This window comes from Hyla sarda, chromosome 1, assembly GCF_029499605.1.
Source record: "Hyla sarda isolate aHylSar1 chromosome 1, aHylSar1.hap1, whole genome shotgun sequence".
NCBI lineage: Eukaryota > Metazoa > Chordata > Amphibia > Anura > Hylidae > Hyla > Hyla sarda.
Genome location: NC_079189.1, coordinates 108,556,490 through 108,576,883, shown reverse-complemented (window position 1 = coordinate 108,576,883; position 20,394 = coordinate 108,556,490). Strand labels below are relative to the sequence as shown.

The 20,394-nt window shown below is 41.5% G+C and overlaps 1 protein-coding gene and 1 long non-coding RNA gene across 6 annotated transcripts in view; one reads left to right on the top strand and one right to left on the bottom strand.

Annotated features, from left to right (window-relative positions):
* The window catches only part of LOC130357222 (uncharacterized), a 207,963-nt gene that overhangs the window by 29,161 nt on the left and 158,408 nt on the right, over positions 1 to 20,394 (top strand). The gene's annotated exons all lie outside the window — the stretch shown is intronic.
* PDLIM3 (PDZ and LIM domain 3) overlaps positions 1 to 20,394 on the bottom strand; it is a 77,576-nt gene that overhangs the window by 13,641 nt on the left and 43,541 nt on the right. For all 5 annotated transcript variants that reach the window (XM_056559770.1, XM_056559790.1, XM_056559779.1 and 2 more), the window contains exon 2: positions 2,869 to 3,020. In XM_056559770.1, the coding sequence (XP_056415745.1) occupies positions 2,869 to 3,020 (152 nt within the window). The remainder of the gene's footprint in view (positions 1 to 2,868; positions 3,021 to 20,394) is intronic.

The window sequence follows — 20,394 nt, the reverse complement described above, 5'->3', positions numbered from 1 at the left end:
GAAGAACTATGCTTTCCGTAATAAAATCATCTTCATGCATGACAATGCACCATCTCATCCTGCAAAGAATACCTCTGCATCAATGGCTGCTATGGGGATAAAAGGAGAGGAAGTCATGGTGTGGCCTTCGTCCTCCCCTGACCTCAATCCTATTGAGAACCTTTGGCGCATCCTCAAGCAAAAGATCTATGAGGGTGGGAGGCAGTTTACATCCAAACAGCAGCCCTGCGAGGCTATTCTGATGTCTTTCAAGAAAATTCAAGCAGAAACTGTCCAAAAACTCACAAGTTCAATGGATGCAAGACTTGTGAAGCTGCTATCAAATAAGGGGTCCTATGTTATAATGTAACGTGACCTGTTAAAATGTTTAAAAAGTTTAAATGTTGTTAAAAGTTTGGTTGAAATAGCTTTTGATTTCAGTAAATATGCTGCAAACACAACAAATGACAATTTTCAGTTCTTTACAACCTATAAAGTGTTTTGAAACTTACTGTGCGTAATAATTTGGAACAGTTTGGAACAGTGCATTGTAAGTTTTTTATGTTTAAAAAAATACTGTTATCATTAGGAGGTTTGTTCAATAAAATTTGAATTGTACTCTTAATAGTTGATAACATAAGAATTATGCTGACAGTTATTTACATCAATTATTTAGGTAAATGAGAAAAATATTATTATTTGCATAATAATTTGGAACAGGGTGTATATTTTACCCCCGCAGCACTTGCATATGTCCACCGCAGCGAGCGCATGCATATGTCCCTCGCAGCGCTATCTGTGAAGTATGCTATCAGCAGCGCATCATGCTGCTGGCCGGGGAAGGCAGCGCAATGCCGCCTGCTTCCCGGCCGGCAGATGCGTTGCTGATAGGATACTTTTCACAGATAGCGCTGCGAGGTACATATGTGTATAGAAGTGCTGCAGGGGGACAGATATATATCACTATATATCTTTCCCCTTGCAGCGCTTCTATACACATATGTATAGCGCTATCTGTGAAAAGTATACTATCAACAGCGCATCTGCCGGCCTGGAAGCAGGCAGCATTGCGCTGCCTTCCCCGGCCAACAGCATGATGCGCTGCTGATAGCATACTTCACAGGTAGCACTGCGAGGGACCTATGCATGCGCTTGGGGGGGGGGAGGCAAGATATAAAGCTGTGCTACCTATTGATCTTGCTATATATATACTATATGTACATCCAGGGGAGCGGAGCATGCGGCAAAAGTGAGACCCAGTGCGATCAATCCCTCACCCCCTGTACTACTACCCCCAACATGGAACAGACTCTGTTCCATGATGGGGTTGGTAGTACAAGCACTATTGTAGCCTCCTCAGCCGCCCCAGACTCCCGCAGCCTGAAAACTACTACTCTCATGATGGAAACAAGTCTGTTCCATGATAGGAGTATTAGTAATCCCACAGCACAGCAAGAGTTTGCTGATGATTTCACTCCTTCTGAGCATGCTCAGAAGTAATAACGGTTCAAAAATGGATATTAAAAATCGGGTGCAAACGGATGACATTATAGGCTAATCCGTTTGCCATAGACTTCAATGTAAAACTTTTACTATCCGTTTCTATTCCGTTATTTTTGACGAGAGCAAAAATACTGCAGCAACGTCTTTTCTCCGTCAAAAAAAAAAACGGAACAGGAAGCAAACGGGTGATAAAGGATTGTAAAAAAATGGGATTATTTTACAACCGCTTGCAACTTATTTGAAAAATGATCAAACAGATTGCAGAACGGGCATGAATTTACGGGGGAAGACGGCCGTGTGAACGAGCCCTAAGACTGCTTTTCCACTTGACAATTTTTTTTTTTTTTTTTTAACTGCCACTGCAGTTTTGAGCCAAAATCAGAAGTGTATTTAAAAGGTATGAGAAATATAAAGGTAGGAGTTACACTTCTTCAGCTCTTCTCCACTTCTGGCTAAGTTGTGTAAACACAGCTTTATAGGATTATCCATGATTTTTAGTAAATAGGGTAACATCTGAAACTGGCATAAAACTGGAGAAAACTTTATAATTTGTGGGCTTTACTTGCAAAAAAATCCTAGACAACTACTTATTGTTTTATCTAGTGAATTTATCGTTTTTTGCTATAATCAGGCCTGGAGAATAAGACAAGGTGAATAGAGAGAAAGTCCACTCTAGATAAATATATGTAAGATAAATCTATGGAAGATGCAGGGCATGCATGGAACACCTGTTCTTATATTTTAGTAGGAATCCCTGCGCTTGGCCACCAAAAATCTGGAATTTATTAAAGTTTTTTTTACTTTTACAGGACTTGTTACATACTGTCTCTTTAAAGAAGTAGTATCATGTACAAAAACATTTTAGATTGCAGGAGGTCCGAGCGCTGGGGCCCCCCGTGATCTCTTGTATGGAGCCCCGGCTTTCCTTCACAGCGGCGCATCACAACCCCCGCCCGAAGTGGAGGCCGCCATGCCCCCTCTATATAGCTCTATGGGAGAGCCGAAGATTGCCGAACGGCTCTCCCATAGAGCTATATGGAGGGGGCGTGGCGGCGCCACAGTGGAGGAGAGTCGGGGCTCCATTCAGGAGATCGCAAGGGTCCCATGCGCTTGGATCCCCTGTGATCTGAAACTTAAGGGGATAAGTTTTTGTCCACAATACTTCTCCTTTAAGTGTAATGTATTTATAATGATTGTGATTATTAATAGTTCGGGTGCAGCAGAAGAGATTACCATAAGGGTCATGTTTTTAACACCACTGATGTTCTGGGTTAGGTTTACAGCACTGCACTTAAAAAAACTTCTCACTGTTCTCAGCAATAACAGCTCTGGCCTCACATTAGTAACCGACACCTGTATGTTCTGTAACAGGAAGGAAATATATACCTGTCAATCTTTAGGCAGAGCTGGTCAGTTGCCGCTTTAATTCTGTCCTGTGCTTCTGCGTGCGTCATGTTATCAGTGCTATACCCATCAATGGCAAGTATTACATCTCCAGGGCACAAATTAGCCACCGAGGATTTGCTTCCTGGTGTTATCTGAAATATGCAGACATTGGACATGAGTTATAGTACAAATGCATTTAAAAAAGGACATAAGTATTTGTCCCTCTGTTGTATGTGAGACATGTATGACTCTCTGCTTTTTAAGAGAATCTGTCACATTGAACCAACACAGTCACATTCTGTCATATTGAACACAACCCAATCTGCAGGCATTGTGTGATAACTTGTTATTTATTCATGTAAATCTCTTCTCATTGCTAAGTAGTCAAGTGGGTGGACCTACAGACTGGTTGACAGTGCTATATGATGTTATACATCAGATAATACCTGTAGTCAGAAAAAAACTTAGGGTTAACTGCTCCTAGACATCTTATCCCTTATCCAAATAATAGGGGATAAGATGTCTGATTGGGAGGGTTGTGGACGATGGGACTACCGGGATCTCCAGGCCGAACATTTATGTTCAGAACACTGGCTTCGAGCTTCCGTGTTCATGACGTCACGCCACGCCCCCTTCATTCATGTCTATGGAAGGGGTGTGATGGCTGTGGAGCAGGAGTATATAAATGTTCAGAACACCGTGGTGACTGCCCGGAGATTGTGGGGGTCCCAGCAGCCAGACCTCCTGCGATCAGACATTTTATTACCTATCCCTTCCATAGAGGATAAGATGTTAAGGGGTGGAGTACCCCTTTAACCCCTTAACGACGCAGGACGTATATTTACGTCCTGCGCCGGCTCCCGCGATATGAAGCGGGGTCGCGTTGCGACCCCGCATCGCGTCGGTCCCGGCGCTTATCAACGGCCGGGACCCGCGGCTAATACCACACATCGCCGATCGAGGCAATGGGTGGTATTAACCCTTTAGAAGCCGCGGTCAAAGCTTTGACCGCCGCTGCGAAAGTGAAAGTATCCCGGCTAGTATCCCGGCTGTTCGGGACCGCTGCGGTGAAATTGCGGCGTCCCGAACAGCTTACAGGACACCGGGACTGCTCCTTGCCTGAGATCCAGGTAGGAGCAGTCAAGCGCCGATAACACTGATCACAGGCGTGTTAATACACGCTAGTGATCAGCATAGGAGATCAGTGTGTGCAGTGTTATAGGTCCTTATGGGACCTATAACACTGCAAAAAAAAGTTTTAAAAAAGTCTTAATAAAGGTCATTTAACCCCTTCCCTAATAAAAGTTTGAATCACCCCCCTTTTCCCATAAAAAAAATAAAACAGTGTAAATAAAAAAAAATAAACATATGTGGTATCGCCGCGTGCGTAAATGTCCGAACTATAAAAATATATAATTAATTAAACCGCACGGTCAATGGCGTACGCGCAAAAAAATTCCAAAGTCCAAAAAAGTGTATTTTGGTCACTTTTTATACCATTAAAAAAATGAATAAAAAGTGATCAAAAAGTCCGATCAAAACAAAAATCGTACTGTTAAAAACTTCAGATCACGGCGCAAAAAATTAGCCCTCATACCGCCCTGTACGTGGAAAAATAAAAAAGTTATAGGGGTCAGAAGATGACATTTTTAAACGTATAAATTTTCCTGCATGTAGTTATGATTTTTTCCAGAAGTACGACAATATCCAACCTATATAAGTAGGGTATCATTTTAATTGTATGGACCTACAGAATAATGATAAGGTGTCATTTTTACCGAAATATGCACTGCGTAGAAACGGAAGCCCCCAAAAGTTACAAAATGGCGTTTTTTCTTCGATTTTGTCACACAATGTTTTTTTTTTCCGTTTCCCAGTGAATTTTTGGGTAAAATTACTAATGTCACTGGAAAGTAGAATTGGTGATGCAAAAAATAAGCCATAATATGGATTTTTAGGTGGAAAATTGAGAGGGTTATGATTTTTTAAATTAAGGAGGAAAAAACGAAAGTGCAAAAACGGAAAAACCCTGAGTCTTTAAGGGGTTAAAGGCTTTTTTGGGTTTTGTTTATTGGTCGCCAATCCTGAGACAACCATACACAGTGGGCATAGCTGAAAGCAGACTGCTCTGTACATAGTGGGCATGCTGGGTTACCACAGCTCAGCTCACATTAAAGAGAATGAGAGCTGAGCTCAGATATTTATGCCCTATCCTGAGGATAAATCTGAAAATAGGGAAAAAAGGAGAGGCACACTCTTAGTGGAATATTGTCAGTGTACAGATGTTCAAGTGCTGGTTATTCACCTTACCGTTATGTGTTGTGCTGAGAGCTAATTACTCAAACTAATTACTTCTATTAAAATATCTTAATCCTTCCAGTACTTATCAGCTGCTGTATGTTCCAGAGAAAATTTTGTATAGTTTTTTCTGTCTGACCACAGTGCTCTCTGCTGACACCTCTGTCCATGTCAGGAACTGTCCAGAGCAGGAGCAAATCCCCATAGAAAACCTCTCCTGCTCTGTACAGTTCCTGACATGGACAGAGGTGTCAGCAGAGAGCACTGTGGTCAGACAGAAATTAACAACTCAACTTTTTCTGCAACATACAGCAAGTAATCAGTGCTGGAAAGATTTTTTAATAGACGTAATTTACAAATCTTTAACTTTCTGGCACAAGTTTTCCACTGGAGTACCCCTTTAATGCAAGCAAAGCTCTAGAAACTGTTCATAAGTTGTTGTTTTTCTATATGGACGCTTTAGATTTAAAGTGCACTTTTCTGCACACTCTCTTATATACATTTGACATGGCATTTTATTCATGCATGAATTCTCCAGTTTCATGCTCTTCCTTTTGGAAAGGACTGTACTATCCATCACATCAACCCTGAGGAGAAGACACAACTGTCATTCCATATCTTGATGACAGGTTCTTCAGGACAAAGTCAGAAGAACTATTCATCTTTCATCTTAAGGAAACTGCATAATAATAAACTACAGACTCTGATGCCGACTCCCCTACAAGGTCTAGACCAAGACCAGGAATTTCTTTTCGTAACCTGGTCTTTCCTCCGGAGATTGGGTTTGATGTCATTCAGCTTGGCAAAATGGCACATAAGAACAATTTTTCAAAATTAAAGAAAAAACACCCGGACACATTTAATATGTCTTGGCAGATTATGGTACATTTAAAAATTATTCTGTCTAGGTTGAGGGTTTAAGAACTCCTCTCTGAAAGAAAAACCCTCGTAAACATGAAAAGATGAGGGCAGTTTTAATATTTTTATTTCACTTTACCCATTTGATCAATGTCATAAATTGCCAGGGGAAAACACAATCTGCACAACTGCACAAAGAAGAATTTTAACAAGATCAAGTTGGGCACCGATATGTTCTGATGGTTTACTTGAGCAGAAGGTTCTATGTTCTTCGGTAAATAGGAATACTGTCACATATGTAATGTTCACTGGTATTGACAAGCGGTTATTTGGGCAGCTTTTTTAGTGTGCAACATCATCAATAATATGTTGGCTATTAGTTTTAATACTATAAGCATAGTATTTACCTTCACGCAATTCTACAATTGTGTTTGTGAGCCACTCCTTAATGGAAAAAGTATTTTATTGATGATGTTTTAGCATTTACATGATGTATGTCAAGTGCTGGGATCATCGAGTTTAATCACATGTTAATGCATGTCAGTTTTTCTCCCTTTCCCCTATATATCTGTTCACATATACTTAAACCTGTAATTGCCATAGGTAGTTATTTGAATCCACTATGATTCACTGTTGTTACGCGATACAGGTTAGGCCATGCTTTTCAAGTAAAGTCCTTCAGAGGTCGACAAAAAATGCTGAAGCTGCAAAAGTTGCAGGCAGTTTTGCAGAGGGTTTTCACTGGTACAACAGGCTAAAAAGTTTGTGGTAAATCATTTTGGTTTACTGAAGATTGCTTATACAGTAACTGCAATTTTCTGTGTTATCATAATATATAAAAAAATTATCTGTTTAGGTAAGCTATAGTCATTATTAAGTAGGGAAAAAGTGTACCATGCTACTATTGCATTGTATCCACTCCATGTATGCATTCTTTTATTTTGATTGATTATTTTTTTTGTTTATGTCACAATCATTTTAATTGAGTTTTCAAGAATTCTTGAATAGAGCAATGCTGCAATTATATAATCATGCAATTAAAAAACAGGCCAACAAAGTAACAAACCTGCCCATTTGGGTGTGATGGGCACTAATATTAGAGGTAAAGCCGCAAGCTTATGGCTAAATAGCAGTAGTAAGCAATATACAAGCAGAATACATAGGAGGATAAGGAAAAGGAGAAAGAAATTGGAGATGAAAAAAGAAAGGGTGATATAACAGGGAAAATGAGGAAGCACTTAGATTGGATTCAGGATTTTGATTTGTATTTTTAGTTAAAACCAGGAATAGATTTGAAACACAGAAACAGGTGCAAATCTTTCCTTTAGGCTATGTTTCCACACAGGTTTTCTACAGTTTTAAGCCAAAGAGGTGTTCTTAAAAGGAATAGGAAGTGTTAAGGAAGCAGATGTCCTAGCAACATCCCAAGCGTTTTGATCAGCGGGGGTCTGCGTGTTTAGACCTCCGTCAATCAGGAGAACGATCCGGGAGGAGCACGATCTTTCCTGGCTCTGTATCACATGGTTAAGACAAACTTCTCATGTAAGTCTATAAGAGTGTCTTGATCACATGACGCAGGCAGGGGGATAAGGCAGGGAGTGGAGTGCATAGAGACCAAATTTTATGTGATAGGCAACACCACTGATGAAAAAAAAGCATGCCTATCTGTGGATCCCAGTGAAAATATAATCTATTCCAAATGGGATTTTCTGTTTATCTCTTTTGTTTTTCTGTTACTCGCCTCTAAAAACATTGTGAGGGGTGAGGGGACACATTAGGGTTTGCTTTTTCTTTTTTGCCAATATTTTTTATTATTATTATGTTGCTGTGTTCAGGGAAGGGTATTCCAGGGTGAAGAAAAGGGTTGTTGTGCATAGGCAGAAAGAGATTAGGGTGTGTCTAGTGCCATTTATCCTGTATATAAAGTGTTATTCTTCATTATCCTGTGTATGTTACAATAAATTGCAGCTTTTTGCAGATTTTCCGTTAGTATTGTAAAGTATACCTGTTATTTGTATTAGTTCATGTGAATGGTGTATTTGTCTGACAACTGTAAATACAGAGATGTTGAAGTCAAACCTGCATTGTCATTTCTGTTTGCTGGATGTGTTACCCCACTGACATAAGCAGTGGCCATATGACCTCCCTTACTTATATGTGTTCTGTTGGGTTCTGTAGTTGTGTCTGTTATTTAATAAGGAAGAATAGCACTGCATTCTGCACTTTGTGTCCCATCAAATATGGCAGTGTCTGTTGCAGAGACTCCAATTGGAGCATCCAACACTGATGTGAATACACTAACCAGACTTGTATCCAAGTTACATCATAGGGTGCTATAGATATAACATGCAGCCCTTGTCAGCAGCTTCGCAGGTGCACATGACTAGATGACCTTTTCATGCTCTCTACATACATTCAGATCTATGATAACATCACCTCATTCCTTCGGCAAGGGCATCCCGCATAGAACAGTCTACTTGATCTGGTCTGAGGCAAGCCCTGTTTGTGAAATGCTATCTACATGCTGAAAGATGTAAACAGATCTAGATTTCTGAGTTTAAAATGAATCTTCATGAGCTATTTATAGTTTACCCGTGGCTAGATAGAGGAGACTGCTTAGAACTCTGCTAGTCTTAGTTCACACTGGAAGATAGTTAACTAAACTCATCTTGTGGATACAAATATATTAATACATCTTATTACAGAAAATCGTCTCTCTACTTGTCAGAATCCTATCCCCCTCCCTCCTAAAATGTGCACACTTCAGGCAGAGATGAGGACTGACTATAAGGTATAGCTGCTGTCCATAGAATGGGGGAGCAGCTGCACATGGAGAGCGGCACAGGCACATTAATGCCTTGTAGTAACACTACTCAGTACTGATATATAATGTCCTCCATGTTGCTGCTGCTTTTTTGTGCAAAAGACACAGATAGGTAAGCAGTTTCCTCTACTCTCTGTGTGCTGTGTATGGATAAGCTTACAAAGGTAAAACTGTGAAAAATGCTATATACAAGTAATAAGATGGACAAGAATGTGCTACATGTTTCAGAATGACCTTGTGTACTAATTATGATCATGCTATTCAAAAGCACTACTTGCCTCTCAAAAAAGTAAGCCTTTATATAGCTCTTTTGATGGAAAATTAAAAATATATGGGTCTAAGAATGTGATGAGATCTTTTTTTCGAATCTGTTTCTATGGTCTGAATGTAATTTTTTATTATAGGGGCATCCATAATGTCCTTACAATGGACATGACCTGTCCCATTCAGAAGACTTGTGACCTTTTCAGATGTCATTTTACATGTTGGGGCTAGCCTTTGGGCAAAAGCTATTTATTGTGTGTACTTGTGTAAGGGTGCATTCACACAACGTTTTAGCCATATGGCTGCCAGATCCAATGGGGAAATTTCAAAACTGACTGCTACCGGATACCCGCCAGACCAGCGCCACATCTCATTCATTTAAGTTCGCCAACTGGAGTCAGATAGTGACTCCGGTTGACTCATTTTTGCATTGTATGCTTTTTTGTTGCTGGACTGAAAACCGTGGTATGCTGCGGTTTTAAGTCCGGCAATAAAACTGATGCAGTGCAAAAATGAGCCGACTGGAGTTCCTATCTGACTCCAGTCGGCCGGATGGCTAAAACATGATGTGAATGCATCCTAACTGGTGCCACCTTTTATTGTACTCTCATCTTGCAGAAAAGAAAGGCATTACTGGGAAATGATCTATACAGAACAGGAAGTCTCAGCTTAGTTTTTGGCCTATTGGCCAGAATGGAAACTGCAAGATTTAAGGATTATTATAAAATATAGATAGAAAAGGGAACACATTACAACAAAAAAATCACCCAAAAATTATAAAAAATATGGTAAACATAAAAACCTGATCTAAACATTAGGCCATTTTCTGTTGACACATTTCCTTTAACCCTTTTCCTCCCCATGATGTAGGTGCCGCTCATTTACTGAAACTAAACTGGACCACCACAGTGCAATCGCAGGGTCTCCATCAGCTGACATGACAGCTGGAGGGTCTATACCTGCCTCCGTGCCGTTCGATTTTCAGTCTGTTAAGAATAATGGAGTACACAGTGCCCTTCTACAGTCTCTGAGCTCTACATGCATTTTTTTTCTTCACCTCATTGCTTTCTTTTTGCTCTGATATGCATTGCCAACTGAGACTTTATATAGACGGGACTGTGTCTTTCCAAGTCATGTCCAATCAACTGAATTTACCAGAGGTTAAATATTTAGTTTCTGCCACTTTATTGGTATTTTGGGGGTTCATGGCATTTTCGCATGCTGATACAATGACCTTTTCAGGCATTTTCTTTATATACACTAGGGATCGACCGATATCGGTTTTTTAGGGCCGATACCGATAATCGGTGGAGGTTAGTGCCGATAGCCGATAACTTATACCGATATTCTGGTATAAGTTATCGGCTATTTATCCCCCTGCGACACCGCTGCAGTTCATTGATTTAAAGCGGGCGCTTTAAATCAATGCACTGCAGTGGCTTTTGCGGTGCCATAGGCCGCCGCCGCCGCCACACGCTTCTCTCCCCCTACCTGTCAGGGTGGTGCGGGCCATCCATCCTTCCTGTAGTGTCCGGCAGCATTCCGGGTGGAGGGTGAACCGGTCCGGGCTGTACTTCTTCTCCGGGGTCCTCTTCGGGCTCCGGCCTAGTAACGCAGCATAGACGCCGCTGCGCAGTGACGCCTGTGCGCAGCGATGCACCTGACGTCACGGTGTAGTGGCGTCTTTGCAGCGTACAGCGTTGAGAAGAGGACCCCCAGAGAACAAGTACAGCATGGACTGGTTCACCCTCCACCCAGAATGCCGCCGCACACTACACGAAGGATGGATGGCCCGGACCACCCCATTACGGGTAAGTTAAATTTTTTTTTATTGACTCGGAGGGTGGGGGAGGGGCCCGACCGGTATAGCGGTATGGGCAAAAATCCATACCGTGGGAGAAAAAAAAAACGGTATCCGGTTCATACCGGTATACCGCCCAGCACTACGGTAGGGGGTGCGACGCGGTGCGGTGGGTCGGGGGAGGGCGGTCGCGATGCAGCGGGTCGGGGGGGGGGTCGCGGTGGGGGCGGTGCGGGGGGCGGGGCATTATCGGCTTATCGGCAAGGTAATTGCCTATACCGATAATGCCCAAAATAGTGATTATCGGCCCATAATATCGGCCATACCGATAATCGGTCGATCCCTAATATACACTGGTCAAAAAAATAAAGGGAACACTTGTCTTAAAAAACACAATGTAACTCCAAGTCAATCACACTTCTGTGAAATCACACTGTCCATTCAGGAAGCAACACTGATTGGCAATCAATTTCACATGCTGTTGTGCAAATGGAACAGACAACAGGTGGACATTTTAGGCAATTAACAAGACACCCCCAATAAAGGAGTGATTCTGCAGGTTGTGACCACAGACCACTTCTCAGTTCCTATGCTTCCTGGCTGATGTTTTGGTCACTTTTTAATGCTGGTGGTGCTTTCACTTTTGCTAGTGGTAGCATGAGATGGAGTCTACAACCCACACAGGTGGCTCAGGTAGAGCAGCTCATCCAGGATGGCACATCAATGCGAGCTGTGGCAAGAAGGTTTGCTGTGTCTGTCAGCGTAGTGTCCAGAGCATGGAGGCGCTACCAGGAGACATGGAGGAGGCCGTAGGAGGGCAACAACCCAGCAGCAGGACTGCTACCTCGGCCTTTGTGCAAGGAGGAGCACTGCCAGAGCTCATCTGTGACATCATGTCACTGGCCATCCACCAACGCCACGTTGCACCACAGACTGTCCAGGAGTTGGCAGATGCTTTAATCCAGGTCTGGGAGGACATTCCTCAGGAGATCATCTGCTACCTCATCAGGAACTTGCCCTGGCATTGTAGGGAGGTCATAGGATAGGAGCACGTGGAGGCCACACACACTACTGAGCCTCATTTTGACTTGTTTTAAGGACATTAAATCAAAGTTGGATCAGCCTGTAGTGTGGTTTTCCACTTTAATTTTGAGTGTGACTCCATATCCAGACCTCCATGGATTGATAAATTTGATTTCCATTGATCATTTTTGTGCAGTTTTTTTGTCAGCACATTCAACTGTGTAAAGACGAAAGTATTTCATATGATTAGTTTATTCATTCAGATCTAGGATGTGTTATCTTAGTGTTGCCTTTATTTTTTTGAGCTATGGCATTCACTATAACTGACTTTGTATTTTATTTAACCCTTATCATATGTTAAGTGCCCTGGGACCAAGGGCACTATAATAATAAGAAGAATAGTGAAACTAGTTCTTTTTTTTTCCAATCTGTTTCTGTTTTCTGATTTTAAGTTTTTTAATTTCATTTTATGAAAATTATTATGGGGGCAGACATGTTTCCTAATAAGGAGGGCACTGCTGGGAAATTATCTGCACAGAACAAGAATTCTCAGCTTAGTTTAAAGGAATACTGTAGCCTAATACAACTTATCCCCTATCTGCAGAATAGGGGATAAGTGCCTGATCGCGGGGGGTCCGAACGCTGGGACCCCCCTGCAATCTTCTGTACAGGGCCCTGGCTCTGCTGCGGCCGACACACCCCTCCATGTATCTTTATGGAAGAGGCGGAGATGCAGCGTTTGTGCATCCCCGTCATTGCCGTAGAGCTTAATGCAGGGGGTTTGTCTGTTGACCCCTTAGTAGGGTCGGGGACACGAGCATTAGCCACGCAGAGCCTGTACAGGAGGTGGGTCCTAGTGGTCGGACCCCTGTAATCAGACACTAATAGGCCATAAGTTGTCTATGGCTGCAGTACTCCTTTAAGGCTCAGTGGCCAGAATGGAAACCGCTAAAAAATAAATAAAAACACTATGGTCATAAAACAAGAATGTACATGATTCCAAGACAGCATTGTTCCCTGTAGTTTATCTAAACACGGACATTCCTATGTGTGTCTACAAAGTTTTCCTCCCTTGCTTCAATGAGCCATGTTGCTACCAAAGATGGCCTGTAGCATTACATTTCAAAAACACTTAAAATATCTGAATGTATACCTGTATAGTATGTAAATAACTCAAAAACGTCAGATTCCAATTTTGTACATTTTATCTTTCTGTTCACTTCATTCTTCTTCTATAATCTCACAAACACAGGAGTCTATGTAGTCCTCTCTATTATATTAATGCGCTTCATAGTGGGGCAACTATCTAGAGGGGGGCTGCTAAATACAGAGCGGCTAACACCTACAGGGGGCAACTATCTACAGAGGGACTATTACCTATAGGACAGCTTATACCCACAGGTGGGATCCTATCTTGAATGGGACTGCTACCTACAGGGGGGCTGCTATCTACATGGGGCAATTATCTACAGGGGGGCAACTATGTACAGGGGGACTGCTACCTACAGGGCCGTTTCTATCTCCCGGTGGGCAACTATCTAGGGGGTTCTGCCTACAAGGAACAGCTACCTAGAGGTGAGTTTGCCCACTCTGGGCACGTATGTAATGAGGTAAACTACAAGAAGGGACTTGTCTACTTAGTGGAATATCCTAACTAACTAATGTGGGGACCTACTTATTCTTCCTCTACCGACTTTACTGTGTGGGACACTAAGGGGGCATTATTACTGTTTGGGGCACTATAAGTGCTGAAAAAATATGTCATGACTGTCTGATTTGGATGGAGAAGAAAAAGGAAAGTAAACCACTCGGATCAGTAAAAGAAGTCACCTGTGAATCATCAGATGTAACTGCACTCTAATCGCTTATATGGTCTATCGTGGTAATGATGGTTATTGTTGTCAGTCTGTCACCTGTGTATAGAAGGTCCTCCTAAACTCAGGTGACAGACTGACAACATTTTTGCTGTGGTATTCCCATTCTACATTTACAGACATGGTTAGGGGTATGATTTTAAGACAAGACGCTTCGTATTATGCTTTACAACTTCTTTACTGAAAACTCAGCAGCCAGTAAGTATTGCATGTATTAACAGAAAAATACTTTTTTTTATAACATATAAAGAGAATATGAACATGCAACCTAGGGTGCAACCTAGTATGAAGTCTCATAACAATAGCCAATCAGACTGCATCACAGGTGATAAAGGTGACCAACTCTCAGGTATCTTCCTTCTTCTTTGCTGCTCAGCAGTGTGACTAGATAAGTACAGAATTTTCTCTCACACAAATTTCAAATTTTTTCTTAATTATTTCCATTGTTATTCAATTATTTAACAATTTTTTTTATTTTTCTCCTCTTTCCTTTCATCTATTATAATATCTTAATTTCTTTATTTCCTATACAAAACTCTTATAGATCAAGAAATCAGAGACCAAACAGGCAATTATTCCAGTTCCATCCCACTCACCAGGTTTTATCAGCAATCTATTTCTGGTGAAAAAGAAGGATGGAGGTCACAGACCAGTGATCAATTTGAAACTACTGAACAATCTAGTGATTTATCGCCACTTCAAAATGGAGGGCATACATTTACTAAGAGACATCCTATTGAAACACGACTGGCTAGTAAAAATAGACTTAAAAGAAGCATATCTGACTGTCCCAATTCATTCCTCATCTCAAATGTTCCTACAATTTCTTTGGAAAAAACAAAAATGGCAATTCACTTGCCTCCCTTTCGGACTATCATCAGCCCCTTGGTGCTTTACAAAACTACTGAAACCAGTAGTGGCTTCTCTCAGAAGTCGAGGAGTTCGTCTTATCATCTATCTCGATGATATTCTCCTTTTGGCCCAATCAAAAGAGTTACTTTTGCTCCACATGAGCTGGACTCTGTCTCTTCTGACTCATCTGGGTTTTCTGATAAATTACAAGAAATCAGTCCTAGTTCCTTCTCATGACCTGGATTTTTTAGGCTTCATGATCAACACTCAGTTGACCACTCTAAGCCTTCCTCCAAGAAGGTTGATAACCATTCGGAAAGAGATCAGACAAATTATCGGCAAGGATATAATCTCCTTGAGGACAATAGCTCGAATAGTTGGCCTCTTATCAGCCTCCATTCAGGCCATTTTTCCAGCCCCTCTCCATTACAGGGCTCTTCAACGTTTAAAGATTCGTCATTTAAGAGAAGGTCTCTGTTATTCCGACGAAATTCCCCTATCGTCAGAAGCCAGGGAAGAACTTCTCTGGTGGCTCACTCACATAGAATCTTGGAATGGCAAAGCAATTTTCCATCTGAATCCAGACATCATTATAGAATCGGATGCGAGTCTTTTCGAATGGGGAGCTCGCTGCGGTTCTCTTTCCACTGGAGAGAAATGGTCCCAGACGGAATCGCAATTACACATAAATTGTCTGGAATTACTAGCGGGATTTTTTGCTTTAAAAAGTTTTACAAAAAATTCCTCCCACTGTTGTATCCTCCTTTGTATGGACAACATTTCTGCTGTCCAATACATCAATCACCTGGGAGGTATGAATTCCAAAATTCTTGCAGATTTTGTCAAAGATTTTTGGCATTTCTGTTTGGACAGAAATATCGTACCGGAATACTTACCAGGGATTTCGAATTCAGTGGTGGACTGGTATTCGCGCTACCTCACGGACTCCAGCGATTGGAAACTTCTTCTTCCAATCTTTCAATCAATCAATTCTTTATGGGGCCTTCTTCACATAGACCTTGTTGCCTCCTGCCTGAATACCCAACTACCTCTGTTTTTCAGTTGGCGTCCAGACCCGGAAGCTCTGGGGGTGGACGCCTTCCTGCAATCTTGGCCTCAGAAGACCCTATATGCTTTTCCTCCGTTCAATCTAATCCCTCGAGTTCTTCTTCAGACCTCGATCCAGAAGGCCACTCTAGTCCTCATCACTCCCCTCTGGCCAACTCAATCGGGGTTTCCCCAAATTTTACACCTGCTCATAGACCTTCCTCGTCTCCTCCCTTCCACTCACGATCTTCTCCTAGATCCTCAAGGGAATCGTCACCCTCTGATACTGTCGGCCCAACTACCTCTGGTGGCTTGGATGATTTCGGGTCGCCAAGATCTGATTTCCAACTTTCAAAATCAACTCAAGACATCCTTTCAGATGCATGGGCCCCGGGTACCAAATCAGCTTACGGATCAGCCTGGAGACTTTGGTCTCATTGGTGCGATCAACGACATTTGGATCCCTTACGAACATCTATATCCCATATCTTAAATTTTTTATCGGAAGCGTTTGATGCTGGTAACCGTTCGGCAATCTCCTCTAAACACCGTCGTATAGATTCCATTCCTGTGGGTAGACATCCTTTAGTTTGTCAACTACTAAAAGGTATTCGTTTTCGTAGACCTCCTCTTCTTAAATATACTTCTACTTGGAATGTGAACGTTATACTCGACATGTTTATATCCTGGGATGATAATGATGCCTTATCATTAAAATTCCTATCCTTCACGCTTACTACCCTTTTATGCCTCATCTCCGTTAAAAGGGTCTCGGATGTAAAATCATTAGATATATCCCTCAGGCAATTTACACCTCAAGGCGTTGTGTTTTCTATATACCGACGTACTAAGACGAATCTCCATTCTGTTTTTTATCCTTCCTTTCCGGATAATGAAAAACTTTTTGTTGTCCGTTGTCTTCGTACCTATAAATCCAGAACTGAATCTCTTCGATCTTCATCTTCTTCCCAATTATTAATTTCCTTTTGTAAACCCCATGCTCCAGTTTCCTCCCCCACTCTGGCTAGGTGGGTTAAACAAACCATGCATCTGACTGGTATTGATATTTCCAAGTTTACCGCTCATTCTACCAGAAGTGCAGTCTCAACCAAACTTTTCCAATCTGGAGCTTCTCTTTCAGATTTATTAAAGGCGGCCAATTGGTCCTCTGACTCTACTTTCAAAACTTTTTATTTCAGACCTGAATCTCATGTGTCTATGTTATTATTGTAATAAGAAAGTAATTCTATTTGATACATGTCAATTATTTTATGTTATTTCGATTAAGCTTTGAACTAGCATAATACGAAGCGTCTTGTCTTGTCATAAAATTGGGAATTTTCCTATCTTAAGTGACGGAAAATTTGGATTTTACGAAAGACAAGACGCGAGTATTATCCCTCCCTGGACCCATCCCTATAATATGTTTTCTGTCTCTAATTACTCAACAGCTCCACAATAGACTCCATGCACCGTTGGACATCATCTTTGAAGTGATTTCATGGGACCTATATTCCTTCGGCTTCCATTCATCCTACATTATTTTCGTTGTCAACTTCCTATATTCTTCTACCAGTTGGATGATATTCCGCAAAGAAGAAGGAAGATACCTGAGAGTTGGTCACCTTTATCACCTGTGATGCAGTCTGATTGGCTATTGTTATGAGACTTCATACTAGGTTACACCCTAGGTTGCATGTTCATATACTCTTTATATGTTATAAAAAAGTATTTTTCTGTTAATACTTGCAATACTTACTGGCTGCTGAGTTTTCAGTTAAGAAGTTGTAAAGCATAATACTCGCGTTATGTCTTTAATAAAATCCAAATTTTCCGTCACTTAGGATAGGAAAATTCCCAATTAAAGTGTACCTGTCGTTAACAAAAACTTTTGATAAAATTTAGATAATACTATTATATGTATACTTGTAATATACATTGATAACGAAAATTTTTATATTTTTGGTTGAAAAAATGCTTTCTCTGCAGCTATTGCCTGTGTGTCTCTATGAGGAGTCCAAATACAGGAAGTGTGGGCAGGACAAGCAGGGCTCTGTGCAAGCTCCTGGTTTGTCAATCATCTTGCTGTGTGAGCTGGGAGTATGTCACAGAGTCTCACTGCACAGAGCCCTGCTTGTCCTCAGTGTACAGAGCCCTGCTTGTCCTCAGTGCACAGAGCCCTGCTTGTCCTCAGTGTACAGAGCCCTGCTTGTCCTCCATGCACAGAGCCCTGCTTATCCTCAGTGCACAGAGCACTGCTTGTCCTCAGTGTACAGAGCCCTGCTTGTCCTCCATGCACAGAGCCCTGCCTATCCTCAGTGCACGGAGCCCTGCTTGTCCTCAGTGCACAGAGCCCCTGCTTGTCCTCAGTGCACAGAGCCCTGCTTGTCCTCAGTATACAGAGCTCTGCTTGCCCTCAGTGCACAGAGCCCTGCTTGTCCTCAGTGTACAAATATACATAAAATGGTATTATCTACATTATATAAAACTTTTTGTTAATGTCAGGTACACTTTAAAGGGGTTTTCCAGGAAAAAAACTTTTTTTTATATATCAACTGGCTCCAGAAAGTTAAACAGATTTGTAAATTACCTCTATTAAAACATCTTAATCCTTTCAGTACTTATGAGCTTGTGAAGTTAAGGTTGTTCTTTTCTGTCTAAATCCTCTCTGATGACACCTGTCTCGGGAAATGCCCAGTTTAGAAGCAAATCCCCATAGCAAACCTCTTCTAAACTGGGCGTTTCCAGAGACAGGTGTCACCAGAGAGGACTTAGACAGATATATATAAAAAAAAGTTTTTTCCTGGAATACCCCTTTAAGGGTGTGGTGAGGGTTATGGGTTGTCCCTCTTTGCTCTCAGCAAAAGATGTGAGGTATGAGATTGTAATGCATCTTACTACAAAAAGTATCATTCCATATACCAATAAATAGAAGAATTAATTGTGAGATAAGCTAAGCAGTCTGATGGATGTGCCAGGTATGGCTGTGTCAGTCAGTGATGGATTTGTCAGTGACATTTGCTAGTTTCATATTATTTCAGTATTGTGATGTCAACACTGATATGAATACAGAGTATAGCCAGAGCTTATTTTGGAAGGAACATTGTCATGTAACTTGCAGTTTAGTACATAATAGGAATGTATTAATAATTATTGTAACAAATAAACTAAAATACTCCTATTCTGAAGAGATACAAAACTGAACAGCTTGTGCTAGACACATTGTTTGTCGTTTTAATACTCCATATTCTACCTCCTTGGCTTCCCTATTAAGCTTATACCTGTATGGGTATGTTTATCAGACAGAATTTGACATTAGGAAAAGTTTTTGGGATCTGCTGTAGACATCTCAGGCATACCTTTACATTTTTGGCACAGATTTTTAGGTTTTTATGCTGCAGATTTTGCCACACTTTTGGGATTAATCTGTTTATAGGCTTCCTGATATGGAATCTGTGAGGATTTCACTCGGCATGGATTCCCATAAAAACCAGTGAGATACAGAATACATATGGTTTTCATGCATCAGAATCTGCGTGCAAAATATGTATTATTGTTGGCAGACATATGCTATCATTGTACAAAAAAACAAAAATTCTCTGTATGCAATGAAAAAAAACATTATCCAATGCATACCAGGCTTTTGCTGGGTACATGGTGTCAGCTGAACCTGCCAGTTTTGGCGGGACCAGCCTAATTATATAATGTGTATGCAAGCCTCCTAACTCTCCCTCCAATAATAGATTTCTACATGCCTGATTCTTTTGTTACCAGGGACCATAAGCTGCTGCCAGAAGTATCTTGGCAGTGGCTTCCTCACTTGTCCCCATTCAGATCACATGAACCATTTGGACAAGCTGAGCATACAAGCATATGGGGATGGGAGGAGGGAAAGATACCTCACAGCCAAACAAGTGTATGACTCGGCTTAGTTGTACTTATAACCAATTCTGTACTGGTACAGTAACTAACATTGTGACATTTTCAGTTTTAGATTTCAGATCTGCCTACGGCATTTTTTTTTTCTGTATTGAAGGCCTTCAGTATCATAACCATTAATGACTGAGCATCTAAAGCCATAACCATTTAATGACTGAGCATCTGACTGTGTATATATGTCTTATTTGATTGGTTGCTGCAGTACATAGTGTGAGGAACCGTCCTCAGGGATAGCTCTGGGATCATCCTGGTCACTTGCCACGGGACACGTTTCCGCACAATAACTCGCCAGACAACAGTTCACCATACAAGTCTTGCTCCTCGCCAGCTTAATTTACATAGTTTGCAGGTAAAACAAAACATAAAACCGGAACAAAATAAAGTCCTAGACCGTCTGGTCACTGACTACAACTCTCAGCATGCCTTTCTACTAACTGGTGAGCTCCCCTCATCCAGTTAAAACATATGCCTCCTGCAACCTGATTACTCACAGTTCACACTGTCACTTGGGCCACTCACAGCTCCTGCTGTGTGCTTCCAACAGAGCCCACTGTCTCCCCCTTCCAAAGGAAATCCACCCTTTCCTTGACACTTTATCACATATACCCCCCTTTGCTCAGACCACAGGGATAGAGCACCTGTGCCTGAAAGGCAGAGTCCACCTGCCTTTCCATCCTGTTGGACAACTCTTGTCCCACAGTCACTGAAGACCTTGACACTTTTCTTTCTCACTCTCACCAGCCACC